The 23,368-nt window shown below is 39.2% G+C and overlaps 1 protein-coding gene and 1 long non-coding RNA gene across 2 annotated transcripts in view; one reads left to right on the top strand and one right to left on the bottom strand.

Moving 5' to 3' along the window:
- Positions 1-7,985: 7,985 nt before the first annotated feature.
- The window catches only part of Hr51 (photoreceptor-specific nuclear hormone receptor 51), a 36,592-nt gene continuing 21,209 nt past the window's right edge, over positions 7,986-23,368 (bottom strand). Inside the window, exons 2-7 of the mRNA XM_086990599.1 lie at positions 20,576-20,836; positions 20,212-20,382; positions 19,498-19,863; positions 17,863-18,194; positions 16,822-17,115; positions 7,986-9,807 (exon numbers count right to left, since the gene is read on the bottom strand). Coding sequence (XP_086846725.1) covers positions 9,586-9,807; positions 16,822-17,115; positions 17,863-18,194; positions 19,498-19,863; positions 20,212-20,382; positions 20,576-20,836 — 1,646 coding nt within the window. The 3' untranslated portion in view covers positions 7,986-9,585. The remainder of the gene's footprint in view (positions 9,808-16,821; positions 17,116-17,862; positions 18,195-19,497; positions 19,864-20,211; positions 20,383-20,575; positions 20,837-23,368) is intronic.
- Positions 9,164-9,971, top strand: LOC147755207 (uncharacterized). The gene is made up of 2 exons (XR_015328775.1): positions 9,164-9,304; positions 9,590-9,971. It is a non-coding gene; the product is annotated as an uncharacterized LOC147755207 (long non-coding RNA).

The following is a 23,368-nucleotide window of genomic DNA, read 5'->3' as shown; positions in this document are numbered from 1 at the left end:
AACATGACGACCTGCTGCTTCATCAGTATAAACACGACAAGGTCTTGCCTAATTAACTGCTCGGACACCGATTAGTAATAGTATGATAGTTCGAAGTGAACTTCTAACTAAAATTTACTTCGTTCTGTCTGTGAAACTTCTGATAGTATTGATAAGTCAAAGACACTTGCGTAATATTTGGTATTGACAAATAGGTTTTCGTATTTCTAATAATTTCAGACTCGCTTCGAAATGTTAAAAGGGCATAGACCTCAGCTGAGTAGTGCTCAACTTGAGACACAGCATGCAGTGCAAAGTTTAAACGTTCAGACGAAGTTTATTGCATATAGTCGAAGTACACTAACGTTAGTGTATAGGCCGGATTTGGATGATTAAGCTTTCTAAATTGAGCTAATCTTAATTTTCTTTTGCTACTTTTCAAGTTGTCTGAAGGCGTGTTTAAATACCTTGAACGCATAACGAAAACGACATTATGTTTACTGCAAGCGAATACTTTTCGTTCGGATAGTTAGGACCTCGCTCAGGATGTAATTCCACTTGATGCCTCAGATCAAATGCTTCCCTACAAAAGTCATTTTTTTAGTTTCCTATGACCTTTTTTGATAATGCGGAAAATAGACGGGTTGGCAACAATGGCCGAAAGAGGCGTCCGTGAAGCCGGCATCTTTTGCTTATCGTAATCACTTCCACTCGGCTTATGAATGACAGAAGTTTCATTCATCGACCGATTTTCAGATTGCTGCTTCCAGTTTGAATAGCTGATTCTGAAGGCTATGCAATATGGATCCCAGCGGTCATACAGCTATGTAGAGCGTGGCCTCGGCTATAATCTGGGCTCAAAGGATTTCTTGTCTAAGGCCTGTCAGAATTTGTTCAGTTGACAAGGCCACATGAGGTCAAATATCGTGGTACGACATGATCGTCTTCTGTGGTTTTTCTGCTTTTCTAGGGCTTTCATATTGTCGCCTTTTCTATTCAGTTTGACATTTCGAGTCAAATCGCAGTCTGGTTTCATCATCATTTCACTGCTGTTCAGAAACACATAGCAGAGCATCCCCCTAAAATCCCATCAGAATCTTTGAGTTGTCGATGTAAGATTTGATCTGGAATCTTACTATACTTTATAATGCTGTGTATTATTGTCGTTGTTGAATATTCGTTTTCTTATTTTTCTACCGCGTGAAAAATTGCATGCCCAAGCTATTGGTATAACACTGCCACTGGATCTACATGAGACTTGCCTGTAAGCAGGCAATCGTAAATAGTACATTATTGTTATCTTACGCGATCTGCCTTCATGGCGGCTATCTGTGCTTTAAGTCTATAAATTCCTACCTGTATGGCGTTCAACAACGGTTTGGAAAACCCTCTTAAATACCAATCGTGTTTCCAATCCAACAGACAATTCTCATTGTCTATTTTTTTTTTTAACGAAGAAGTGCTGAAAATTATTAGCTGTTGGTTTATGATTTAATCGTACAGAAAACTACTATTAAAGAAACCGGACCAGGTGCAAACAGTACAGCAAACGCTGGATAGATGGTTCAGAAACGGGGCGTTCCAAGTACAATAATGCGCGTAAGTGAAGTGTACACGTCTAAAGGTTGCTTAATTTACTTCCTGGCCAACTTAATGAGCTTAATTAACGTTTTCATTTTAAACAATTTTATCTATACTTTCCCCCTGACACAACATTGTCGCGGAGATTAGGGTGGCAACTGTTTTGGAACGGACCGCTAGGAACGAAAGTGGGCGTCGTTTGTACATCTATGATAGTATAATAACCGCTTATGTGTGCGGTAATAGTGTGAACCGCTTCGTCACTATCCCATACAAAAGAACTTATTTGAATAGGTGTAATCCCATGAACTTTCATAAATCACAAATGCAATACTGTATAATTGCTCATTTATCTGTCTGAACTTCTTGGCACCCTTTATAACAGAGTCAAATGCGCACACCGTTTTTCTAACAAGATAAATATTAGGTCTTAATTAATCTTGTAAACAAGCTTAACTTTGGAACCTTCCCGAAGTTAACCCACTGTCGTTAGGCCGCAGCAGTCAGCAAACGGTCATGCTGCGAACCTGAATACGTAATAAAGTTAACGGATAGCGCATGCAAAGCGGTCTATTAGTATAGCGTACAGCCTTCTGATTTCTAGACCTCCATTAATCTTATCATCAGTTAAAATTAACAAGTTTTTCAACTACAATACTGTTAAATGTAATGTGCTGCATAAACCCATAAGGCATAATACATTATTCACTACTGCCAAAAAGAAAAATTTCAGTTATTTATCGTCGGCTAAAAAAACGTTCGATGTAGCCCAAGTTTCGGTCACATCGTTATTTGGAAGTCGACACTTGCTGGGACATTGTAAAATTCTCCGAGTGAACAATTTTGCACTCCCTGAGGTGTGAGACAATCATTAAGATGAAACTTTTGCATATGGATCGAGGGTGTCGCCCCTGTACCTATGCCCGCTTACATTTGACTACTTAACGATCATATCCTTACCTATCGGTTGCTTGTATAAAAAAAAATAGGACTGTCTATAGTATTGTGAAAGAAACGTACTCGCCCCCCTAACTTGTCGTACAATATCTTGGATCGTGACATAAATCGTTTTTAGCCAAAACCTTAGTTTTTAATCTAAATATATGTTGGTCCGACAACATATCTTCTTTTGATACTCAAGAACACGCACAACTTTACAATAACCCCTCGGATATTCTCCGCAATAAACAATATTTTCTATTACAATATCAGTAGATTGTCGTTTAGATCGAAACAAACGTTTCCATCCAAATGTAGGTTCTACCAGACTCTCCTCTTGCCCAATCCGATTTCACGCAAAAATATTTAATCAAATGACAATTACCTGCCGGCAGATCACACCCGATAAAATTATTTCAAGCCATCAGCTAAATAATTTTCAAATAGAGGACAACCGTTTCAAATTGTATATAATAGGCACTTTTACTGAATCGAACCGACTGCGCTTCAACAAGCCGCCGTCCTGAGACGGTTGTCCAAAATCAGAGCCTACTCGAGCTGTGGCCTTAGGGTAGCAACATTTGAAGTAAAGATGTGTGAAACATTTGCCTCAGACGATGCTCACCGCGCACTGCAGCCTCGATAGCCATACCAATAAATTTCTGGGCGACGCGAGATGATTAATCCAGTTCCAGTTAAATCAAGTATGCCTCATCATTCTTGTGCATCTGGGTGCAACGAAGCCCCATAAAGAACATGGATTTTTTCGATAACGAAAATGTATATAGCCGAGCCCCTGAGGGTGGCAAACAAAAAGCAACGACCAATTACAGTTCCCGGCATACAAATAAGAAATTAGTTTGTGATGTGTAAAAGCTGTATTGATGCAGAACCGATTAATCTTATCAAATCCTCCAAAACTATTGTTTTTTGCAAGCACCACCGATTGTCAAGTGACTGATGACGACGATCGTAGTAGTGGTACTCGTTACCATGTGTTGTTGCTTTGTTTCTATAAACGGCTGTAGCCCCGGACGTCGCGTATTACAGGCCACACAAGTGTACCTTGCTCAGATACTGCCACCAACGAGGGCCATCTAATATCATAGCGAATTGGCGAATATCTAGATTCGGACATAAGGCGGCAAAGAGTCAGCCCCTTGGCAGGTAGTTTTCCCGAAAACTATTAAAAATCTAGAAATCGTTTAATGGTTCAAAGCTCTATGCAATAGGCGCGCAATTTTATTGCTATCGGCTTTTAACTCTTGTGTTAAAATTGGAGAGATCCTTAAAAAATTGTTCCACTGAAACACCGATAAAAATGTATTTCTAACATAACACACACAGAAATTATTTGATTTCTAAATGTAATGTACGATCTGAGACTGCATCTCTGGTGTTTTATAGTACGCAATTGGTCTCTCAATTTCTGCTAGAAGATTCGACACCAGGTGGCAAACAATGTCAATATTGCACCCAGTGTTTTTGCCATCTGGGGCTTTAAAATAGTAACGACAGCTGTTGCTAGGCGTTCAGGGTGTGAACGGTGCCCGCCCGACCCGAACAATGTTCCATCTTTAAATTTTATTTTCCGTCTTGGGCGGTTTACGTCAACAATATAGCTTACATTAACCATGAAATAAAAAAAAAAAAACAATAAATCTAGCCACGCGATACTTTCCTCTACAGGTGATCAGTGTAGGTCTATGTTCTACGTCAGGGCAGATTCCTTGCAACATCGACATTCTTATGACGTTTCGATAAGGACGTGTGCTTGCTTGAGAATACGAATACATTTATATTTACGTACATGTAAGAACAAAGTGGTACTTATCTGAAACTTGGCTTGTTCTGTTCAGACAGTTAAGCAGATTAACTGAATATGGCCACATTGTTCATCGATTTAATACAGAAACAATCGTTTCGCTAATGCACCAGCGTCGCACGTATACGGATCGTATACTGAGCGATTCCTAATGTAGAAGCTGCGAAAGTCTTTTGCTTAGCGTTAAGTGAGCCACGTTCTACGCGTTCACATTATTCCAAGCACTTATTATTATTATTTTTTTTTTTCTTCTCAAATTCAAACACGCGTACGGAACGAGTTGGATTGAGTCAGATTTCAATAACGACTCCATTGTTCCTCAAGGCCATAGTTTCTATTTAAGTTGTAAAGTAGCAGTTTCAGCGTTCCACAAAGAAACAGACGAGCCTACGAAATCACTTTCAGGTACAAGGGTATCGTATTATCTGACAGTTGGTACTCAGTCCGTAGTAAACCCAGTTTCTAAGCAATTTGCATTTTCACTGATTATAAAAACGAATTCTGTTTTGTGTAAAAAACCGGCAAAATAAAAGGAGCCAAAATGTGTTGCCTGCTATCGGACAGTGGCCAACGGCGGCTCCAAAAACCTTGGAACAATGCCTGCTCCAAATATTTACCAAGAATTGTACAACTATCTAAGCACCATTGTTATTTCGTCATTTCCCTAGTGTAAGTTAAATAACCGTCACATAAAATCATTTTACATTAAGTAAAAAAAGGTCGCGATCGAATGGAAAAGCTAGCAGCATCACAACGATACGCTTCACCATGAGAATACTTACTACAGGATAACGTTATGGCAACCGTTGTTCCTAATTGTCAATCATTTACTAATGTTTTAAACTGACATTGCTGTCCTTAACGTCAACTGTTTCTTGCGAAAATGTGTTTCTCAACTTGTAGCAGATAGGCGCCATTGTAAGCCAACATAATACAGCATACAAATTTAAATTTGTTTGTAAAAAAAAACAAACTTGGACTACTAGAAAGATTTTTTGTGCACTTTAATACAGTGCCAAAAATTTGTCGCGTTAATTTTACATAGAGTAACTTCATCATGGAGCCATTTATAACGGCCGTCTGCGGCAAAGTGTTGTGCATGAAAGTAAATATAACCATAGTTGAAGGAAGTTAGTACATTTTTTTAATCAGCTAATCATTGCGCATTAATCCTGAACATTTTCAACAAGCGCAAAACACTTGTCCAAACAGGGTCAGAGTAAGTTCAACAAACACACACAGTAATTAACAAGTAATATTAACCTCACATAAATATGCTACAAATATAAAAGCACTTTGGCAAATATAGAAGAAATTTTGTTCTATACTATCGTTTTCTCCTTCGATAGTGTAATACCCCTCATGGGTTACAGTGCAAAATAGCTCGGCAGTGAAATCATTTAGGCTCTAAGGAGTTTATATGACGGCTGTACCACGAAGGTAATGGCGATACGATGTCAGATCAGTACTTCAGACGATATAGTCGATCACTCGAAAGGACGGCGGAAACCTCTAAACATCGGCCTTAGTTTTGCTCGACTCGTGTTCTTATAGTACGAGACAAAAGATTGCGGATAGTCGCCAACAATCCTCAGGTAGTTACTGTAGTTGCTGAATAGCAACATCTTAGCCATCGCGTGATGCGTGTGAACAAAAAAAATACCAACATATATCAAAAACTGGATAAACGTTGGCAACCAATAAAAGCGCTGTGCACGAAAATCCGTAATGCCTTTGTATAGATATAGTGTGAACTAGAGGAAGCGTACCACTCCGTGATCTAATGTACACATATAAGCATCAGCTTCTCTTAAGGCCGCCCTCTGTTTAAATTTATCAGTGATTATACGGCACCGTGAGACGCGCTTATCGAACTACTGAATCAAAAAAATGTTCTTACGCTTTTGTTAAAAATAAGCAAAGTATGTTTTGGCTGAAAAAATCATGATTAGTTCTCTATGTGAGCCCCGCCACTTTCCATAACGCGCCGCCCCTCATCTCGATTCCGCACCTTTCTCTTTTAAGCAGTTTCTGGCAAAGGAAGGTGTCTACATAAAAATTCTGAAGCTTATAATAGCAACTCCGAGGAAAATGAGATAGGGATCGATAGCATGGCAAGAACTTCCCTCTTCTTAGACCACAAGCCTCGGGCAGGGAGATCATTTCTGCTCGTATTGTACTTGACACTTCTGAAGCGTCTGAAAACAGCGAAATCTGAGAGTCCAGAAATTTTGTAAAGGTCATTTTGAACGTTGATAGAGGTAAGTGTGTCTAAAATTAGCATGCGTTAACTAGATCGCATGTGATCTCAATAGAGCTCGGGTTAACTGAGTCTGACAAAAGTGATGATGGTGAAGCATTTCGATGTAGCGTATATTCACTTCTCACTCGAATGAATACGACTTGGGAAAAGGACTTCGTCGAAATAGACGCAGAGTTATACAGGTCTAGAAATACGTTCCTCCATACATGGATGTCACTAAAAATTAGAATAAAGCAACTAAATAATTTCTATATGTGCGATGCAGAGAGCAGAGAGTGATAACACCACGATCCGTAATCGAAGCATGCGATCCTGCTAAGGAACGAAGCTCGTTAATTACCGTGCTAATTAATGGAGCCTATGGTTCCTGATCCTTCTGGAATTGTTTACGAGAACAATGTTTTTTTTATACAAAACATTACTGTGCAGTATTTTTTGTGATCTATCTGATGAATATAGGTACATTTTACTAGCTGTCCTTGCGATAGCTATTCGTCTTCGTCGTGGCTTGCCAGGATGGCGTGCACTGATTAGATATGTAGCATTATTTTTGAATCTTTAGGGCCACTCTCGAATTGTTTGCTTACAACTTTGACAGCGTTTTCTGTACACACAGCATAGACGTTTCGGTTCGTTATAACAACGTTTGAATCCCAGGAGGCAGCGTTGTAAAGAAGGTGTCCAAAGTGCATTTTTGTACGGCCTAGGACATCTGTCTCTGAAGGATTTCTGCACTACTTGTGAACAGTAAAGACGACAACAAGTATATGCGTGGATATAGTGCGTTCGACTGGGCGTCGAAAATTTCGTAGGTTTCCTTACCCTTTGGAGCAATTATTTATTGTGACCCTCGTTACGCCTCACGCTATACGCATCACAATTCTGAGCGTAGATTACAGTTGATATATAAGTATTAGAGTCGATGTTTTGTCTAGTGTATTACGATGCTCTCTTTTTATCAGTTCCTATATCATTTTTATCAAAAAGCAAAGTGTGTAGTATTTCTCGGGGCTAGGGTTGTATTGTGACTGAAATTTGGCAGTGCATGGACATAGAGTCTATCAAGTTGGAACCCGCTATGCGCTCATACATATTTCACAGTAACAAAGCAAACGTTCTGGTTACGAGAAGCGATGCGTCATAGCACATCTATTTGGGTAAAGAAATAATAATTCAACCGCAAGTAGAGCTCATTTACAAACAGACCAAGTTTTTTTGAATTAAAAAATTTAAAAACTAGAATAAAATACTTATTCACGCCTTAGGTCTTCTCTAGTACCCTAATATATATTGTTAGCCCATATACGCATTTTACGTGAGCATATTTACATATGGGTAAGTGCATTTTGATTTTGCAACTTCTTTAATTACATGTTTTACGTTTAAAAGAAACGCATATTCTGAAATAACTCGTAAAGTCAGTACGTGTACTTCTTTATTTATCTGGTGGCAATGAGCTTTCAGTAAGGGTGTTGGATCACTGAGGATAGATAATTCCCATAATTATCATGATTCATATAGGTATAATCATCATCATCATCATCGTCGTCGTCGTCGTCGTCATTATACACTTGCCATATACGTATATTAGCTGGGTCATCATTGTAATACAATAATATCCATTATTATCATCATAGTCTTCATGATTATTGTGTTCGTGCATTGTATTGCGAGTATATGTTGTTACCGTCGCCACTGCTGCTGCTGCCGCTGCTGCTGCTGCTGCCTGCAAAATGTTGATATATCAACTAAACTTTTCCGCCCGCTTGATCGTAAACATGGCCTGCTCCATAAGAATGTCATCATGTGTATTTACTGAAAATGCCCACCCGCTGAAACACGATCCAACCCACCGGGTTACCGAATTGCCCTTTTCTTAGCTCATTGTCCTTCGGTACCACGTAAGTGACACGACGTCAAGATGCACTGCATCTAGATATGGTGGCTAGAAGAGTATAATTGCACTATGCATAATTACGACGTAAATTATTTGTCCCTTCTCTGAAGGAAGCGAATCCTTCTAGTGTGATACCACAGCCCTGGGCTCTATCTGTAACAATACTTAGCAATAAAGAAAAGCATACACTTCTTAAATTCTTACGTAAGTTATAGCGGAAACTTTCATCAATATCGAATAAAGTTACTGGCACACATTTCATACACTAAATACCCCCCAAATTGTCGTCGACGACTGTTATTCGTACGTGGGATGAAAAGTTAATAAAAAAATTGCCGTAAGTTCGCTGTCAGTTGCTTTTTATTAGCTGTTGAGACAGATATTTGAAAAGGGGGCATAACGATGGAAATCAAAAAAAACGTTGTACAGTTTGTGGAACCGTGACGCTTGCAGTGATCAACCGGAGGGGCAAAGGTAGGCTTACGTTTGGGTGAGACGTTAACAGTTAGTCACAGGTTTGCGGCTGGGAAAGCACTTGGCTTACAGAGAAGAACCGTCTGCTCTAGATATAAGCTCGCTGTATTTTAACTCTTTAGAAGCCTTTCCTTTTTCTTTTTTACTTTGGACTTGCGTCTTGCCCAACCGTATGCCTACTTTTGACCGAGCTGTATGTTCCCTACATTGTGCTAAATTGTTGGTTGCTACTGATCGTTATCTGCACCGGTGATGTATACGTACATAATTATCTTCACAGTATACTGTTTTGTTTAGGCCCTTGGGTGTAGTTGGTTAGACGTCAAGTGAAATTTCGAAGAGTCAGGTATGCTATGTTCGTTCGTCAACTACGAGCTTATAATTAAATATAGCTGAAACTTGGATCTATACGCTTGAGCGTGCTTTGGTATCGAACACATCGATGAAATAATCTACTCTGAGTCACTTGAGTATCTACTACGAGAGATGTGAGTGCGACTCACATCTACCAAACGTCCAAACCTTTGATATTCGTTATACATCTGATTGGTGTCTCTTTTCATGAACGGTCTGAATCATCTGACGACAATTAAACTCCTAATTGGTCATGTGCTACTCGGATATCTTCTAGCATTTGAACATATCACACAGGAGCTTTTCCATGGGTGTGGATCCAATAATCTTGTGGAAAAATAGTGACTCGATCTTATCAGAAGCCACCACCCTCAGCGATGGCAACATTAAAAGTAAGCGACCAAAGCGAACTGGGTGTGCGGAGTGCTGCGCCCTGACATGCTGTTGTAGCATTAATTGAGCTTGGTCCTGCAGTGCCTCCACGTGGTGACAATCCTGAAAACATCGTATTTCAAAGACAATGGTACATATTCAGTAAAACAGTAGTTAATTGTTAACGCGTCTCACTGTGTCAAAAGTCTGACTAGTTTGTGAATGATGAGTATAGAGCAACACGCATTTTGAACTAAAAACTAGTAAACGGTATAGATGTGAGATCATTGTTCGGTGGCACTTTTTTTTCTAGTCAAATAGTATTTGCAGGAAACGTTGCCTGCAGTTCACTACAGAGTAATTGATTGTACCATGTTTTCGCAGGATAACGCATTGCTTTTTCTTTGCACGATTTTTTAAATGATTCTCCAATACTACTATTAGATAATAGGATACTATTAGATTGCGTAGTTCAATGTTACTTAGTAACGCATCACAAACGTTTTCGCTGATAGCAGTGACACCTTCTCTATATCTAATTATACTACGTAAACGTAAAATCTTTAATTTTATCGTATTCTGATATTATGCGCTTGACAGGCGATTCGGCACACGTATTCAGTTGTTATTATCCCTACAAACGATTCAGTTAGCTCTAACAATTCATCCGTGTGTTTCAAAGAAACGATTAATCTCATTAAACGGGTCATCATCTCTTATAATTCGCCTAAGCAATGTAAAGTCAGCATATAAGAGCAGAACCCCCTACGGAAGGTAGAAGCGGTCGGGTTCTATGTTGGCATAATAGAAAAATTTTATTTGCTTTTTCCTAATTAAATTTAACCCTGCTAGTACTGCTGGCATGTACAAGTTAAGACTCTAATAGCATGAAGCTGGTGCGGCTTTATATAAACGACTAAACATCTTACCGAACTGTTGTGCCCAGTGACAAACCATGAAACATTTGGAAACTACCCGGCCCACGTACGGCAACAATCTGGTCTGCCTTTTTTTCATCTCAGGTACAATGAATATAATGGCGTCCAGCGCGTAGCTGTACACTTTACATTAAGATAAAGAAAGCATCACTTGTAAACTACAGGTCTGAGCATCATCTCGTTTGTTTTATCGCAGAAGTTCTGCTTCCTGCATATGTTGTTGGTTTCCGTTATTTCAAATTGGGCAAGTTATTTTATGCCGCAGGCGTACATTATGCAGTATACTGGGAATTAGCAGAAGGAAATATTTCAGCTGAAGATAGCATGAAACGTAGACTCTCATGGTTCTGCGAGGACACATCGTCGTAGCATGGTCCATCCACAGAACGTTCATAGGATAGAGTCGTAAAGCTTCGCCCTAAACCTTCTCTGCCGTAGTCGGCTCGGGCCCAAGGCCTTTCGAAAGCAGCAGTCTGTATGCCGTTGTGCCGGAAAGCGCTGGAAGTTATTCGAAACTAAATCAGCTTCACGTTCTTTGTTCAACGCAGTCTGTGGTGCAGTTTTATTGATAAAATACGTTAGGCAATCGATTTTGACTTCAACTTTTTCTATGTGTTTATTTGAGCGAACAAATAAAAAACTGAATGTCTGTATTGGAGATAATCGCATTATATTTTTTAATATTTTACAACTAATCAATGCATGTGTAACGCAGACCTCTTAGTATTCCTGTAATGATCTGACTTGCAAACTGCCACGACCCATGTTTTTCTGGGGGCGTCGAAAACTCGGTCGTCTTGCAGAGACCTAAAGCTGAAAATGAGCAACACGACGGTCCTGAGACCGCAAGCCTAAGCCTTGTCTAATGGAGTTTAGGAGACATGCCCTTCTTCAATTCCATGTCGCTTATCGTTTTGTAGACAGCGTTCGGTCAAAGATCATAGACGTCGGCTTTCATCTAGATTTAGTCGAAGTGATATTTTCCAAACAAGCTTGTTGAAGTACGTAAACAGGATCTGGTTGCTTTGGTTGCGCCCTTAATTTTTCGATGTAGTCATTTTATGTGCGCATCAATGTCTTTCTGCTTCCCCTACTCGTTACCATAAAAGACAATTTACTATACATAGAATATAATATACTATACATCAAATATGGGCGGGAAACTTCGCGTCTAATTTATTTGCCCGACCGACGGCAAAGTGCAATACGTCAAAGCCATAGTCTTTGACACTTCAAGTGCGCATTCTCGATCCAAAAACATACTGCGTGTGTTAGTTTGAATCCTGTTTGGCCCGGGGTCGATGTGAAACCAGTATGCTCGGCTACCATCTCATTTTTGTCCTATGATTTATAAAACCGTTTAGCTTAGATAAGTGAGCTTTTTCAAAATACAGTATTAATAACAAGTTAATGAATTTGCTTATTGGGCAAAAGCACAGAAGCTTCTTTATTGTTAAACGCGAGTGTTTGGGTGAACATTGAACGACATACACCAGCTGACGCATATGTGATCGTGCGAGATTTAATTTTCAATTGAAAAAGAAGAGACACACCTAAAAAGGTACATCATTCTTTTAATGTCGATTTTCAGGTAGCTGACCGAAGGTAAATAGTAATGAACGGCTCTCGTGAATGAGGCTTTTTATGCATTTTTACTCGTAAAAATCTAAACTGGACAGCTTGGGCCCTCCGCCTGTCAAGCAACGAACACACTCCGAGATCCAAAGCTAATCAACCAATATCAGGCACGCATAGCAGAGTTGACTAGTGCCCTAGTTAGTCAGCCTTATGGCTTACGCTATAAACCTGACCGCTAGTGTATGCCAGATACATTAAAAGCATATAACTCTCCTCTTGGCCTTACATTCTAGTTGATAATCGCTACATTCAAGAATTTGGTATGATATTTTCAGGTAGCCGAATCAAAGGATTGATAGTATCCCAAAGTCCGTCGTCTAAAAATAGAAATGTAGCCTTACCTCTACATTAGAAGTCTTGTCCCAGTGTTTCACTCGCTTAAATGGCCTTGTACGGGGCCGAGTAGAGTATCTATGTTATGGCTTAACACTAATGGTACTAAGTTGATAACCGTCATAACGATTTTCGGAGTAATTACATATCTTACATTGATGATCCTGCGCTATGAACGCAAAATTTGTCTTATTCTGCGATTACTGCGTATTGTTATTGACCATATCATCATTGACCGAAATATACTCATGAGTTGCATACAAATGGTGGACGATAAGTTTATCTAAAATAGAGATAGCCGTAGCGATTGTAATAGCGGGGAATCATCTTTGTTTAAAGGCTACAATGTAAGACATGGTTTTCACTAGAGATTTAGGTACAGCGGCATAACATGATTAGGAAGAACAAGCCAACAGCAAGAATTCATTTGACGAGCTAGAATATAGACAGCGTTTATGAAAGGCCCATATACGACAAAATAAAAATGAAGACATACATACCTAACAAAAATAGCGAGGTAGACAGTAGTTATTAGATGCTTTAGAAGGAAGCCTTGGGCAATGACATTGAAAAAAAACATACAAAGAGACAACGTACACATGTAGACGAACTAACAGAAAAACACGCATACGAATGAAAGCAATGGCGTGGCAATACATAACGTAGTACAGAAAGAACCAATAGAAAGTGACGAGTCAGAAGAAGTAAGCTCGTAGTTAGCGGAAGAAATTTAACTGTAAGTGTCCAACTAAAACGAAGAAAAGGTGTAGGAGAGGCAATGTGTACACTTTTAGTTTAACAGAAGATTTCAACGTCTAGGTTATGATGATAAATAGTGCACAACAGAACGAGATTGAACCACGATGTAGCATAATTACGCCTGATACCGACGACGTGGTCATTCTGGCAGAACGAGGATATAATGGGTATTCTATGAGATTCTCTATGGTTTTTTATTAGATTTTCAATGGCAATAGAAATAATATATCAAAGAAATATTATTGCAATATTATGGAGCATTCGACAAAAGAGCAGACAAGTTTTTTTTACTGATCTTCTATCAAATGTCTTCTTTCTCTGAAAAGGTAGCTCTCAAAGGTCTGGCTAATTGATGAGTAAACTACTTTCTGGGTAGCCACTACCATAGCCTGTATGTATCGAAATGTCATTTTCATGCAGAAATTGAAACAATAACGCGTGCTTTCCTTTCGCAGATAGATTACCATTAGAATTCGGTAAGGCTTTTTCACCAAGTAAACACTTACATTTTGGCCATTGGAAAGTTGCACATCCCTGAACGTAGTACATTTGAACCTTTTGGATTTATAGAAAAAGTCAAGTAGCAAAATATCCCTCACCAATTGTTAACCATTTTTCTTAGTTTGCCCTTTTTTGATATGGCAGATGGTTTGTTCCTCTAATGTTTGAGTGATATCGTGCCTTTGTTTCATTTAGGTTATGGCGGTGTACTTTCGTCCTTATTGTCGCTCAAGTAGCATCGCAAGCGCATTTTTTTTTCTGGCCGTTAGTTAAGTGATGTCATTACCATGTCCTGCCAGTCCAAGGATATTTTTGAAGTATCTTCTAGCATTTTATTTTTAAACGTTGTCGAAAGAATCATAGAAGAAATGGCGGTATGTTTAAGCAAACTGATCAATGCTCCAATGGTCAAATGTCTATCCTTAGTCTTGTTGTTACTAGAAGCCGTCTGCAAGACGATGCATGAAAACATTCAATATTGCAAAAGGGGTACCAAAAAAATTCGAACTTGGAAATCTTATCTTCAATTTTGAACGATGCTAATTAAACGAAAACTGTAACCTATTTGTTAATACACTTAGCACCACTAGCAAAGTGTTAGTAAATTTATAATAAAGTAGCTGTAGAATTGTGTAAAAAAAGTAGTTATTATACGATGATCAATATATGATTTCACATCCTTGAAAAAGGCGACAGGACACTTCCAATCAAGTATCCCAATTAGGGGCAGAACCCATAAAGACCTTTCTGTTATGCCACAGTGTAGCGAGCAATAGAATTTTAATTATATAGATTTTTTATCCACGAACACTGCACCCTCACAAAGCGCGTCTCTATTCTTGAAATGGTTTTTGAGTTAGGACATACAAGGAAACTTTTTTCTTTATTGTTATTAACTTTTCTCCCAGTGCCAGGCATTTCTATCTGGATGAATACAGAAATTGAGGAGGTAGCACACCTATCGAGTTTTTTGCCAGAAAATACAATAAACGTATGGAACTATGTGCAAGCGGCGCACTATCGTAATGAAGAAACCACGACGTCTTATCTCCAAGTTGAGGGCTACTTTGGAGGACAGTGCTACACATCCTTAAACTTCTTGATTATCCTTGTCAGCGACAGTAGAATCACCCAGCACAAATTCATATTACGCATTACTTGCAAAAGAATAATAAGAATGGAAATATGGAAAAATAAATGCTTGGTGTTAGCCTAAATTTTTTGGCCCCGGCTCGGCTGCCAAGCAAGATTCGATCTTGTCTCCATGGCGTGTCCGACATCTAAATTCCACCAGTTTTTATGACGCGTTAGAAATACACCTCGTTTTTAAGTACGTTAAAATTGTCTCAAGCCGATTATTGATCGGTGTGTAGTTATTGGAAATTCAAATCCTTCGACAAAATCGTCGCTGTGAGTCTCCTTGTTTCCAAATGACCTTTAAGGGACGGACATAACTCTTCTAGTTGCCTATTCCTTTTGCGGTCTTCTGAACTTGACGGTTGTTTAACACAAATTATCTTGGCTCTTTCGCGCCCTTGTTTAGGCTTGCAGTGGCGGCCTATAAGGAGGCCCATCCTCAGGGTCGTCTCGTCATTAACTGTGGCCTCACAGGTTCCACCGTGGGTCCATTTTTCACCAGCTGAAACGGGTTTCTTTGTCTATTTTTATCAGACCAGTGTCTTCACAGGCTGCCTAGCCTCTAAAGCCATCTATTTTTCTCCAGCTGATTTTCTATGTTCACGTTAGGCATTCCATCTATCTACACTCCAACTCACTTTAGTTTGATCGAATAGACAAGGCTTTGCGCGTCCACAGCCGCCTAAAACGGTCGACTTTGGTTATGTTTCTTCGATGGTAATGCTAGTAGCTGTGGATACAAGTGCATGCTCAGGTACCTTAGACGGAAAATATTCATCCTAACCAATCAATTTTATTTAACTAATGTCATATAAAAAAACATAATATCGAGTAAAAATTATTATTTTTAGAAGCACTAGGCGTGTATTATATCGATTTGTTTTTGCCCAGTCAAATTATATAAGCATATTCAGCCGGATGATATATCTTACAAAAGATTCTGCGGCGTGCGCGCAGGACAAGGCGGGTTTATCGTACCTGGCGGTTGTGCACAGTTTGTATAGACGCGAACGGAAAATACTGTTACGACAAGTGCTTTAGAATCATCGGTCATTGCGCCTGAACTTGGAAGCCCCGAGTTGATTTTCAGGAGTTTTCTATCTAGGCTAATAAGAACGTCAGTTTAGAGGTGCATTGCAAAAAATCAAGGTGTTTTTTTTAACTTTTCGATGAATATATGCAAAATACCACTGCCTATAAACGAGCCGTGCGCTATACGTTCCGATGGCCTTCATAGAAGGCTTGAAAAGCAAAATCTTCTGTTAGTCATGGAATGGCTTTAACGGCACTGAGGGTAGACCCTTCTGACCCTATTGGGAAAGTTCACCGTTCTATTCACCCGATTCTATAGCAACTATTTAAAGGTAATTATCTAAAACAGCCGAGTTTATCAACGGCTATTTTATATACCTCGCCATGATGTTACATGACGCCGCCCGAATAGGATTCGTTCTGCCTTGGGAATCTGCGTAAGCCTTACTGTCAGACGATACCGATGTAACATAGAATGTGCGTACTAGCTCTTTTTTTTACTCGATATGAAAAGATCTTGAAGACGTGTATTGCGGTTTGATGTGTTCTTGACTATATGACGATAGAAAACCCCCCATCTGTACACCTGCCCCGGCATTTCTCTCAAAGCGAAAGTTACTACTCTTTGTAATAATGTTCGATCTCTAATTTCCCTAATTAGCTCAACTTCACAATGTATTTTTGGCTCAATCATAAATTTAGAAACGCGCCAATATTTTAACCCTTTTCTATCGCTGCCTAAAAAAATTGGGAACTCCATTCGACGAGAGTATAGATGTATATACATGAGGCTATTTACCTTTAAACCACGAGCCTCTGCCCTGAACAAGATAATCGCTTTTAAGCAAGCAAATTCCGCAGGATCGACGCACACCGACCGAAACTTGCATAGGATTTCCTGCAGTTGGCGAACGGCATTAATTAGTGGAAGGTTACCCTTAAGGCTTGGAGAGCACGCAAGGTGCTCGTTGACGTCAAATAAAGGATGAACTCCGCCGGATGGAGATGAGGGGGACGTTGCATCCAGAGGCAAACACCACTGCACAGCACAAAGTAGAAATAGTTCGGACCACGTTTCCTCCAAAAGAATTACCTAAAATCAAATGTAACAAACAATAAGTTGCCTCATTAGACATGTTGAAACACAGGGTGTCAAGGAAGCTGCGCTATGCTTATGGAACTTATAACTGATGTGGGGTAGCATTTTCCTTCGAAGATTACGTGATTTCTAGATAATGCGTCGTGAGACTCCTTGGAACGCCACAAGGGTCGCATGACGGCCTCTGAGTACCCTTTATTTGTTTAAACCGGATTGTTCCTATGATTGTTTACTAAGGTTGAATTATATAAAGCGTTTTGACGAAATGAAATATTCGTTTTTCTCAAGATACTACAGAAGCTGTACTATATGTATAGGTTATTACATGGCATATTGAGGCTAGATCCGAGTAACGATTCCCAATTGAGGAAGGCCTCAGGAGTGGCGAATGTATATCTGTGATAAAGCAATCCAATACTCTTATTCCACCTAATTAGCGAGTATTAGAGTAATAATTGTAATATTTCTATTCCGATTCCGAGCATTACCCACTTAGTTTTCACATAATCAGTTCGGTCTGTTCCAGCGCCGGCGCGGTACAACGCAGCGATATCATCTAAATAACTCAAGATTTACTTAAAGCATTATTGGTCAGTAGCGCCATCTAGTAATTTTCATGTTTGTTGTTTTGGAAGCCTTATATATGATGCTGTAAGTTACATCTAGAGTTCTTATTATATAGTACTTGGTCGAATAATTGATAAAGCGAAGCTGTTTGCGTTTTAGTGATAACTCACTAACCTGATCGCGAAACGGCAGGTTTGCGAAGGAGGGCAAATTTCTAGCCCATTTAATAGCCATAAACAGAAGACGCGCCGATGTTTCGTAAATACTTTCTTGACTAGTAGGGTAGATAAATGGCGATGTTAGTGAGCTTACAGAATGAGTCGATCCAATGGAGCCTCCCATTCCTAGCAGAAGTGGTAGACTCGAGAGATGCGAAGGTGTTAGGCCAGTATGGCCACCAGACGACGAGGACGTCGGTCTAGAAGGACTAGGTGACGTTACTGGTGGCGGTGAACCACAGTCCTTCGACGAAGCGCTTGACCCAGAACCAGTACCATCTGGATCCTCTGCGATAAGCAATTTGATTGTTGTTTGATTTTGGATAATCATCTCTAAAGACGTGCAATTATATGTTGAAAAGTAATATTCTATTTGGAGCCAAAGAATTGGATAATGCGCACTTTTATCGAGTTCTGTTATTCTTCAGCCTAAAATTTACTCACGAGGCCCAGATCATTTTTTCAGAAAAAGGAAACTTATCAGACAGACAAACTATTAATTGAATTTTTTTGATGCAGCTTTGTGCACTCCCTACAGAAGCAATAGCATCTGAATCGTACCTCTGTCAGCTTGCAGCTCGAGACCCCTACCTTATTGAATAATGCGTTTCAGTAACTACAGCTAGTAGATATGCCACTATAACCATTGAAAGCCCTATTGGCCGGCAACAATATTTGCCTATGAAAGAAGTTACGTAAATGTGAGATTTTACGCACATTTATCTTATCATTTTTTCAAACATTTAGATATATTCGTTATTCGATTTTAGAATAAATAGATAGATAATTGAGCATTTTCTGATTAGGATCCAAAAGCACCCATCCAATGAATAATGATGCAGTGTCCTTGTTGACAGTTTCGACTTGTCTTATTTCTTCTACATCGTTCCGTACAATCTAAACCATCGACTCACATACTATTTGAAAAAAATCGCTGGCAGCACGGACGTAATGGAACACTGTCTAAAATAATTAATTAATAATAATATAATAATAATAACTGAAGGTGACAGATTCGTTCTTCGTCGTATAACCAAATGTTAACTGTTGTTGGAAATATTAGCACTGGCCAAACCGCACCAAGATTAAAATCGTCACTTTTTGCCCGAAATCCATAATCTACATTACGGTCAGGTTTTATGCGACTGCCGCAATGCCGAAAAATTTTCTGTGAATCAAACATCTTTAATAGGTTTCAAGGAAATCCATCAGATGGACGCAAAAAGCCATTTCTGATCATTCCGGATTATTGATAGGAATCAGCGGCTGTCAACTGGGTCGTCGAACAACGACTAATTTTTCAGATTTTTTTTACACATTTTTCAACTTCGGACCGTTTTGAAAGTTTGATTTTTTTTAAGATATGTACCTATTTGATATTACTCGTTTTTTTTTTTATGGAGCGTATTTAATCGACACTGTATAGACTCTAAGTTCACCAATATAGCTTGAAACATGGCTGTTTGTGAAGAGTTTTGGCCAGATAAAAGAGGAGATATTTTGAAAATAACTACGGTTAGGTTCTAAGGTGAAGCTGTATTAAAGATAGACCCACATAGATTAAAACTGTTAGCAAATGCCTTCCACTTGCCTTTATTATTGCTATGTTGGCTATTGTGGTCGTCGTTGACGTGATTGCTTAAGGAAATGTTGTTACCGGTTCCAGTAGCGCTGCTGTTGCTACTGTTAACAGAACTGTGGACGTTATTGTTTGAAATGGATGCGGTTGCAGCTGCCGAATGGTCTCTGGGTCCATGAGACAGTTGTAACGACGTTGGGCTCTTCGCCGATGTATTTGAAGAGAATTTAAAGTGAGCCAATTCGGGGGAACAAATACCAACTGCAGTATTTAGATTGACGATCTGATCCGATGAAGATACAGACACAGCCGAAGAGTTAAGAACGTCTTGCGGGCGGACGGTTGCCGTATTTCGAGGTTGACGTTCGTTTTGTACCGCTTTATTTTGCACAGGTTGTAAATTATAATACTATTAGGTACTTACATTAAATATGAGTTATGTTTAGTATCTGATTTTTTTAGGTCAAAAAAAAGCAACAAAAAAAGATAGATATTTGTGGAACTAAGTGCTCATCTACGTGATTTGATTTTGGAATACTTTCTGAACACCAAAGCAATTAAATGCTATATTATACTTCAGCTGACACTGCCAAAGCAAAAATCTGTCTCACATCTTACTAGCTAAAAGAGCAATATCAATTAGTGGCAAATTCGCGGTATTGATGTAAGTGGTTAGGCTTATACGGTAAACGTTAATAGATGTTGCTTAACGACATATGCACGTACCGTCTTTATTCATTCCCATCTGCAAACATTTTTTGAGACGACAGGCCTGACACTGGTTGCGATGGGCCTTATCTATCACACAACGCCCAGTGCCTGCCTGACATCGATATATAAGCTTGCGCCTGACAGAACGTTTGAAGAAGCCCGAACAACCGTTGCAGGCCAGAATTCCTGCTCGAAAAAATTGATAACAATGTGACCGGTAAAGATCAACGATTATTTGATCAAGTAAAAGAAATTAACTAAAATTACCGAGCGTAAATGTTAATCACGAACATGAAGTAGATTAGTTTACTTTTCGAGGACACAGAAAACCAGTTTTTTTACAAACCTTTAAAAAGGGGAGCTATATGGAATAACTAACCGTAATGTTTCCCCGAAGACGTATCACCACAGACGACGCAGACAAGCATTCCGTTGAGTCGATCCTTGCCCCTCCCGCGGCCCTCAAAATTTTTGAGGGTATCATTGGTTAATTTAAGATTTTGGTTATCATACAGTTCAGCGCAATAACTCTGTACAGATATATACTGCTGAGCTGCGGCAAACGGATCTGGTTCAAGCGGCGAGGGCGGCTCTCGAGGTTCATCCTTGCAAAGAGACATTTCTATATCCACTGAGTTCTCTGCAATGACATATCAAATACATACTTTAATTCTATAATCATATTTCGTATTATCGTATTCATATCAAGCAAGGCACGAGTACGCGTCATATTTTAGCGCAGAACGGCTTGTGACGATAAAAAAGTCGTACGACAGAACGAGAACTGACAGCCTTCGTGATACAGAAGCATCTGCATGCTTAGTCTTTATGTCGAACTTTTTACAATTTCCATTTGTTATTGCTACAAAAAGATGACAACAAAATGCCCTTCCGGACATAGCTTGCCTAAGGAGCAGTTAGCGAAATTCACTCAAAGATGTACATCGACTGATACTGCAAATATATATAACAAAAACACAGGGTTCACTACACGGCCTCTTTCGCAACGAAGATTTGGTATTCTAAAGAAGTTCCCCTAAAAATAACTGACAGAAGCCTAAAACATAGTAAGTCTGTCAATTGCTTAGCGATTAATTGATTCTTTTGGGGGTTGGAAGGGAAGCTATGTCCAAAAATGTCCGCCCTTCGTCACCTTTCTCTATCCAGGTATAGTCACCTGCTGAAAAGTTATTTTTCAACGACAGTAAACCTTTAACACGATTATCTCGCAGTCTTAATAAGTAACGAGTTTATGTAGTGGAACATAACAGTATATAGGTGATATTTATTGCTAACCGACAAGGGTTTTATAGTTTAGCAGGTTTATAGTTTTGCTAGTCATTAGGCAATAATAAAGTGGACGCCCTAGGAAATTATTCATTTTTGAGCTGCAAGGCTCAGTCTATGGCCGACTTATGTATACGAAATAACTGACGCATGTCGATATAGGCTATATATATACACTATAGGCGATATAGGATATATTCTCGAATCAATTGCAACAATAATCTATATGATGCAGTAACCTTTCGGCCGATCTGACTTTTTGTAGTTGATACATCAGCATTGAGAATGGCTTGATTATAACATATATAGAAGTTAACCGCCTACAAGGTGTACCGTGTTTTGAGGCTTCACTGCGCTCGTTGGCTAACAGTGAATGTGTATTGGTGTTGTGTTCTATTAGTAATGAAAAGCCCATTCGTTTTATGCGTCTCGGAAAGAAATACCTCACTAGAGAAGTCAGAGTCCCTAAAATCAAATATCATGGTATTAAAACTATGTACTATATCATGCTTATGGCATTTGACAGATACTTTATATTCTACTAGACAGGCTACAGAATGCGAAGCTCGTGGCGTCCCCGCTAAACCGTCTGATCACTTATCCAACTGGCTGTGTGTTGTATATCCAAGTGGGTCGTGACCCTGCTTGACCTAGACTAGATGCAACCCTGTCCTTCAGCATGTTTACCAACAAAACACCTATTTAATTTGATGTATCATGTAAGCCGTTAAGGTTGCCAGTATGTCGCAGTATCGTCCATAACGAACGCAGAGGCGAAGCATAAAACCATAGTTAGAAACAATGTAGGACCTACACTTCATTAACATCTTTCATGTTATCGCTGACAAGAGGATTATACGTCGACGTCCACTCTTCAATAAAGAAAAGCCGTTCTTAGCCTACTTTTTACAAAGACAGAAACTAGCTAGCTCTATGGATATGTATAAATTGCTTACTATGTGTTTAGATATCGTATAGGCAGTGCTGTTAACAGAATAAACTTAATTCAAATTTACAAACCTGTAATATTATACTGAACTAGGTATGCAGGAATACGTATGAAAACAGTAGTTACTATAAAAATGTACGCGATACTGCTTCAATGTGTACTTACTCCACAACAAGAGGCAGGCTCAAAAACCATATAAGGCTATCAGTGTTTTTTTTAAGGAACTTCAATTTAGCAGCTTCCACATTTTCGGTGACAGCTTACGAAGCCCACACTTTAATGAAGTGCACTGCAGTACAATTCGTTAGTATTATTACGAGAAGAAGATGTTTCGAATATGGAGACAGTACCAAGGATTACACATACAGAATAGTGGCATTAGGTAGGTTGTAGGATAATAACTAGTCACCTGACCGGAATGATAGAAGGATAATAATTCCACACCAAGGTTTAACAACAGAGCTTCCGAACACTTACACATACTTCAGAAATCTACAACAAACGTTCTCCCTAGGTATCAATGGGATGTGCGATGTTCATACTTTAGCGAAACTTTTCGTGTTAGTTTCGTGTAAATTTCAGTTAATTCCAAACGACCGTTTTTAAGATTAGATAAGTTAACTGAGAACATAAGACAACGTATTTCCTAAACGCGCCTGGCAGATGCACCAGTACTGGCGGCATACAGTATCCTCAATGGTTGGGTGTGGTACGCACACGAAATCCTATAGTTGCTAACCCGTGGTTCTATTATATTACCTGCTACTCATGTATTCTGCTGAACAGTGATCCCAGTCTTCGTTTTGCAACGCATTAAAAATCCGTGTTACTCAAAGCCTTACCTAGAATTTGCAATTCCTGCTCGACATAAAGCTTTCTCAAGAACGATCCTTATAGAACAAAATAATGAAACACAGATTTGTATGGACAAAAACG

This window comes from Varroa destructor, unplaced genomic scaffold (genome assembly GCF_002443255.2).
Source record: "Varroa destructor unplaced genomic scaffold, Vdes_3.0 BEIS01000005.1, whole genome shotgun sequence".
Taxonomy (NCBI): domain Eukaryota; kingdom Metazoa; phylum Arthropoda; class Arachnida; order Mesostigmata; family Varroidae; genus Varroa; species Varroa destructor.
Note: the sequence above shows the minus strand (reverse complement) of the source record. Positions and strands in the feature narration are given on the sequence as shown.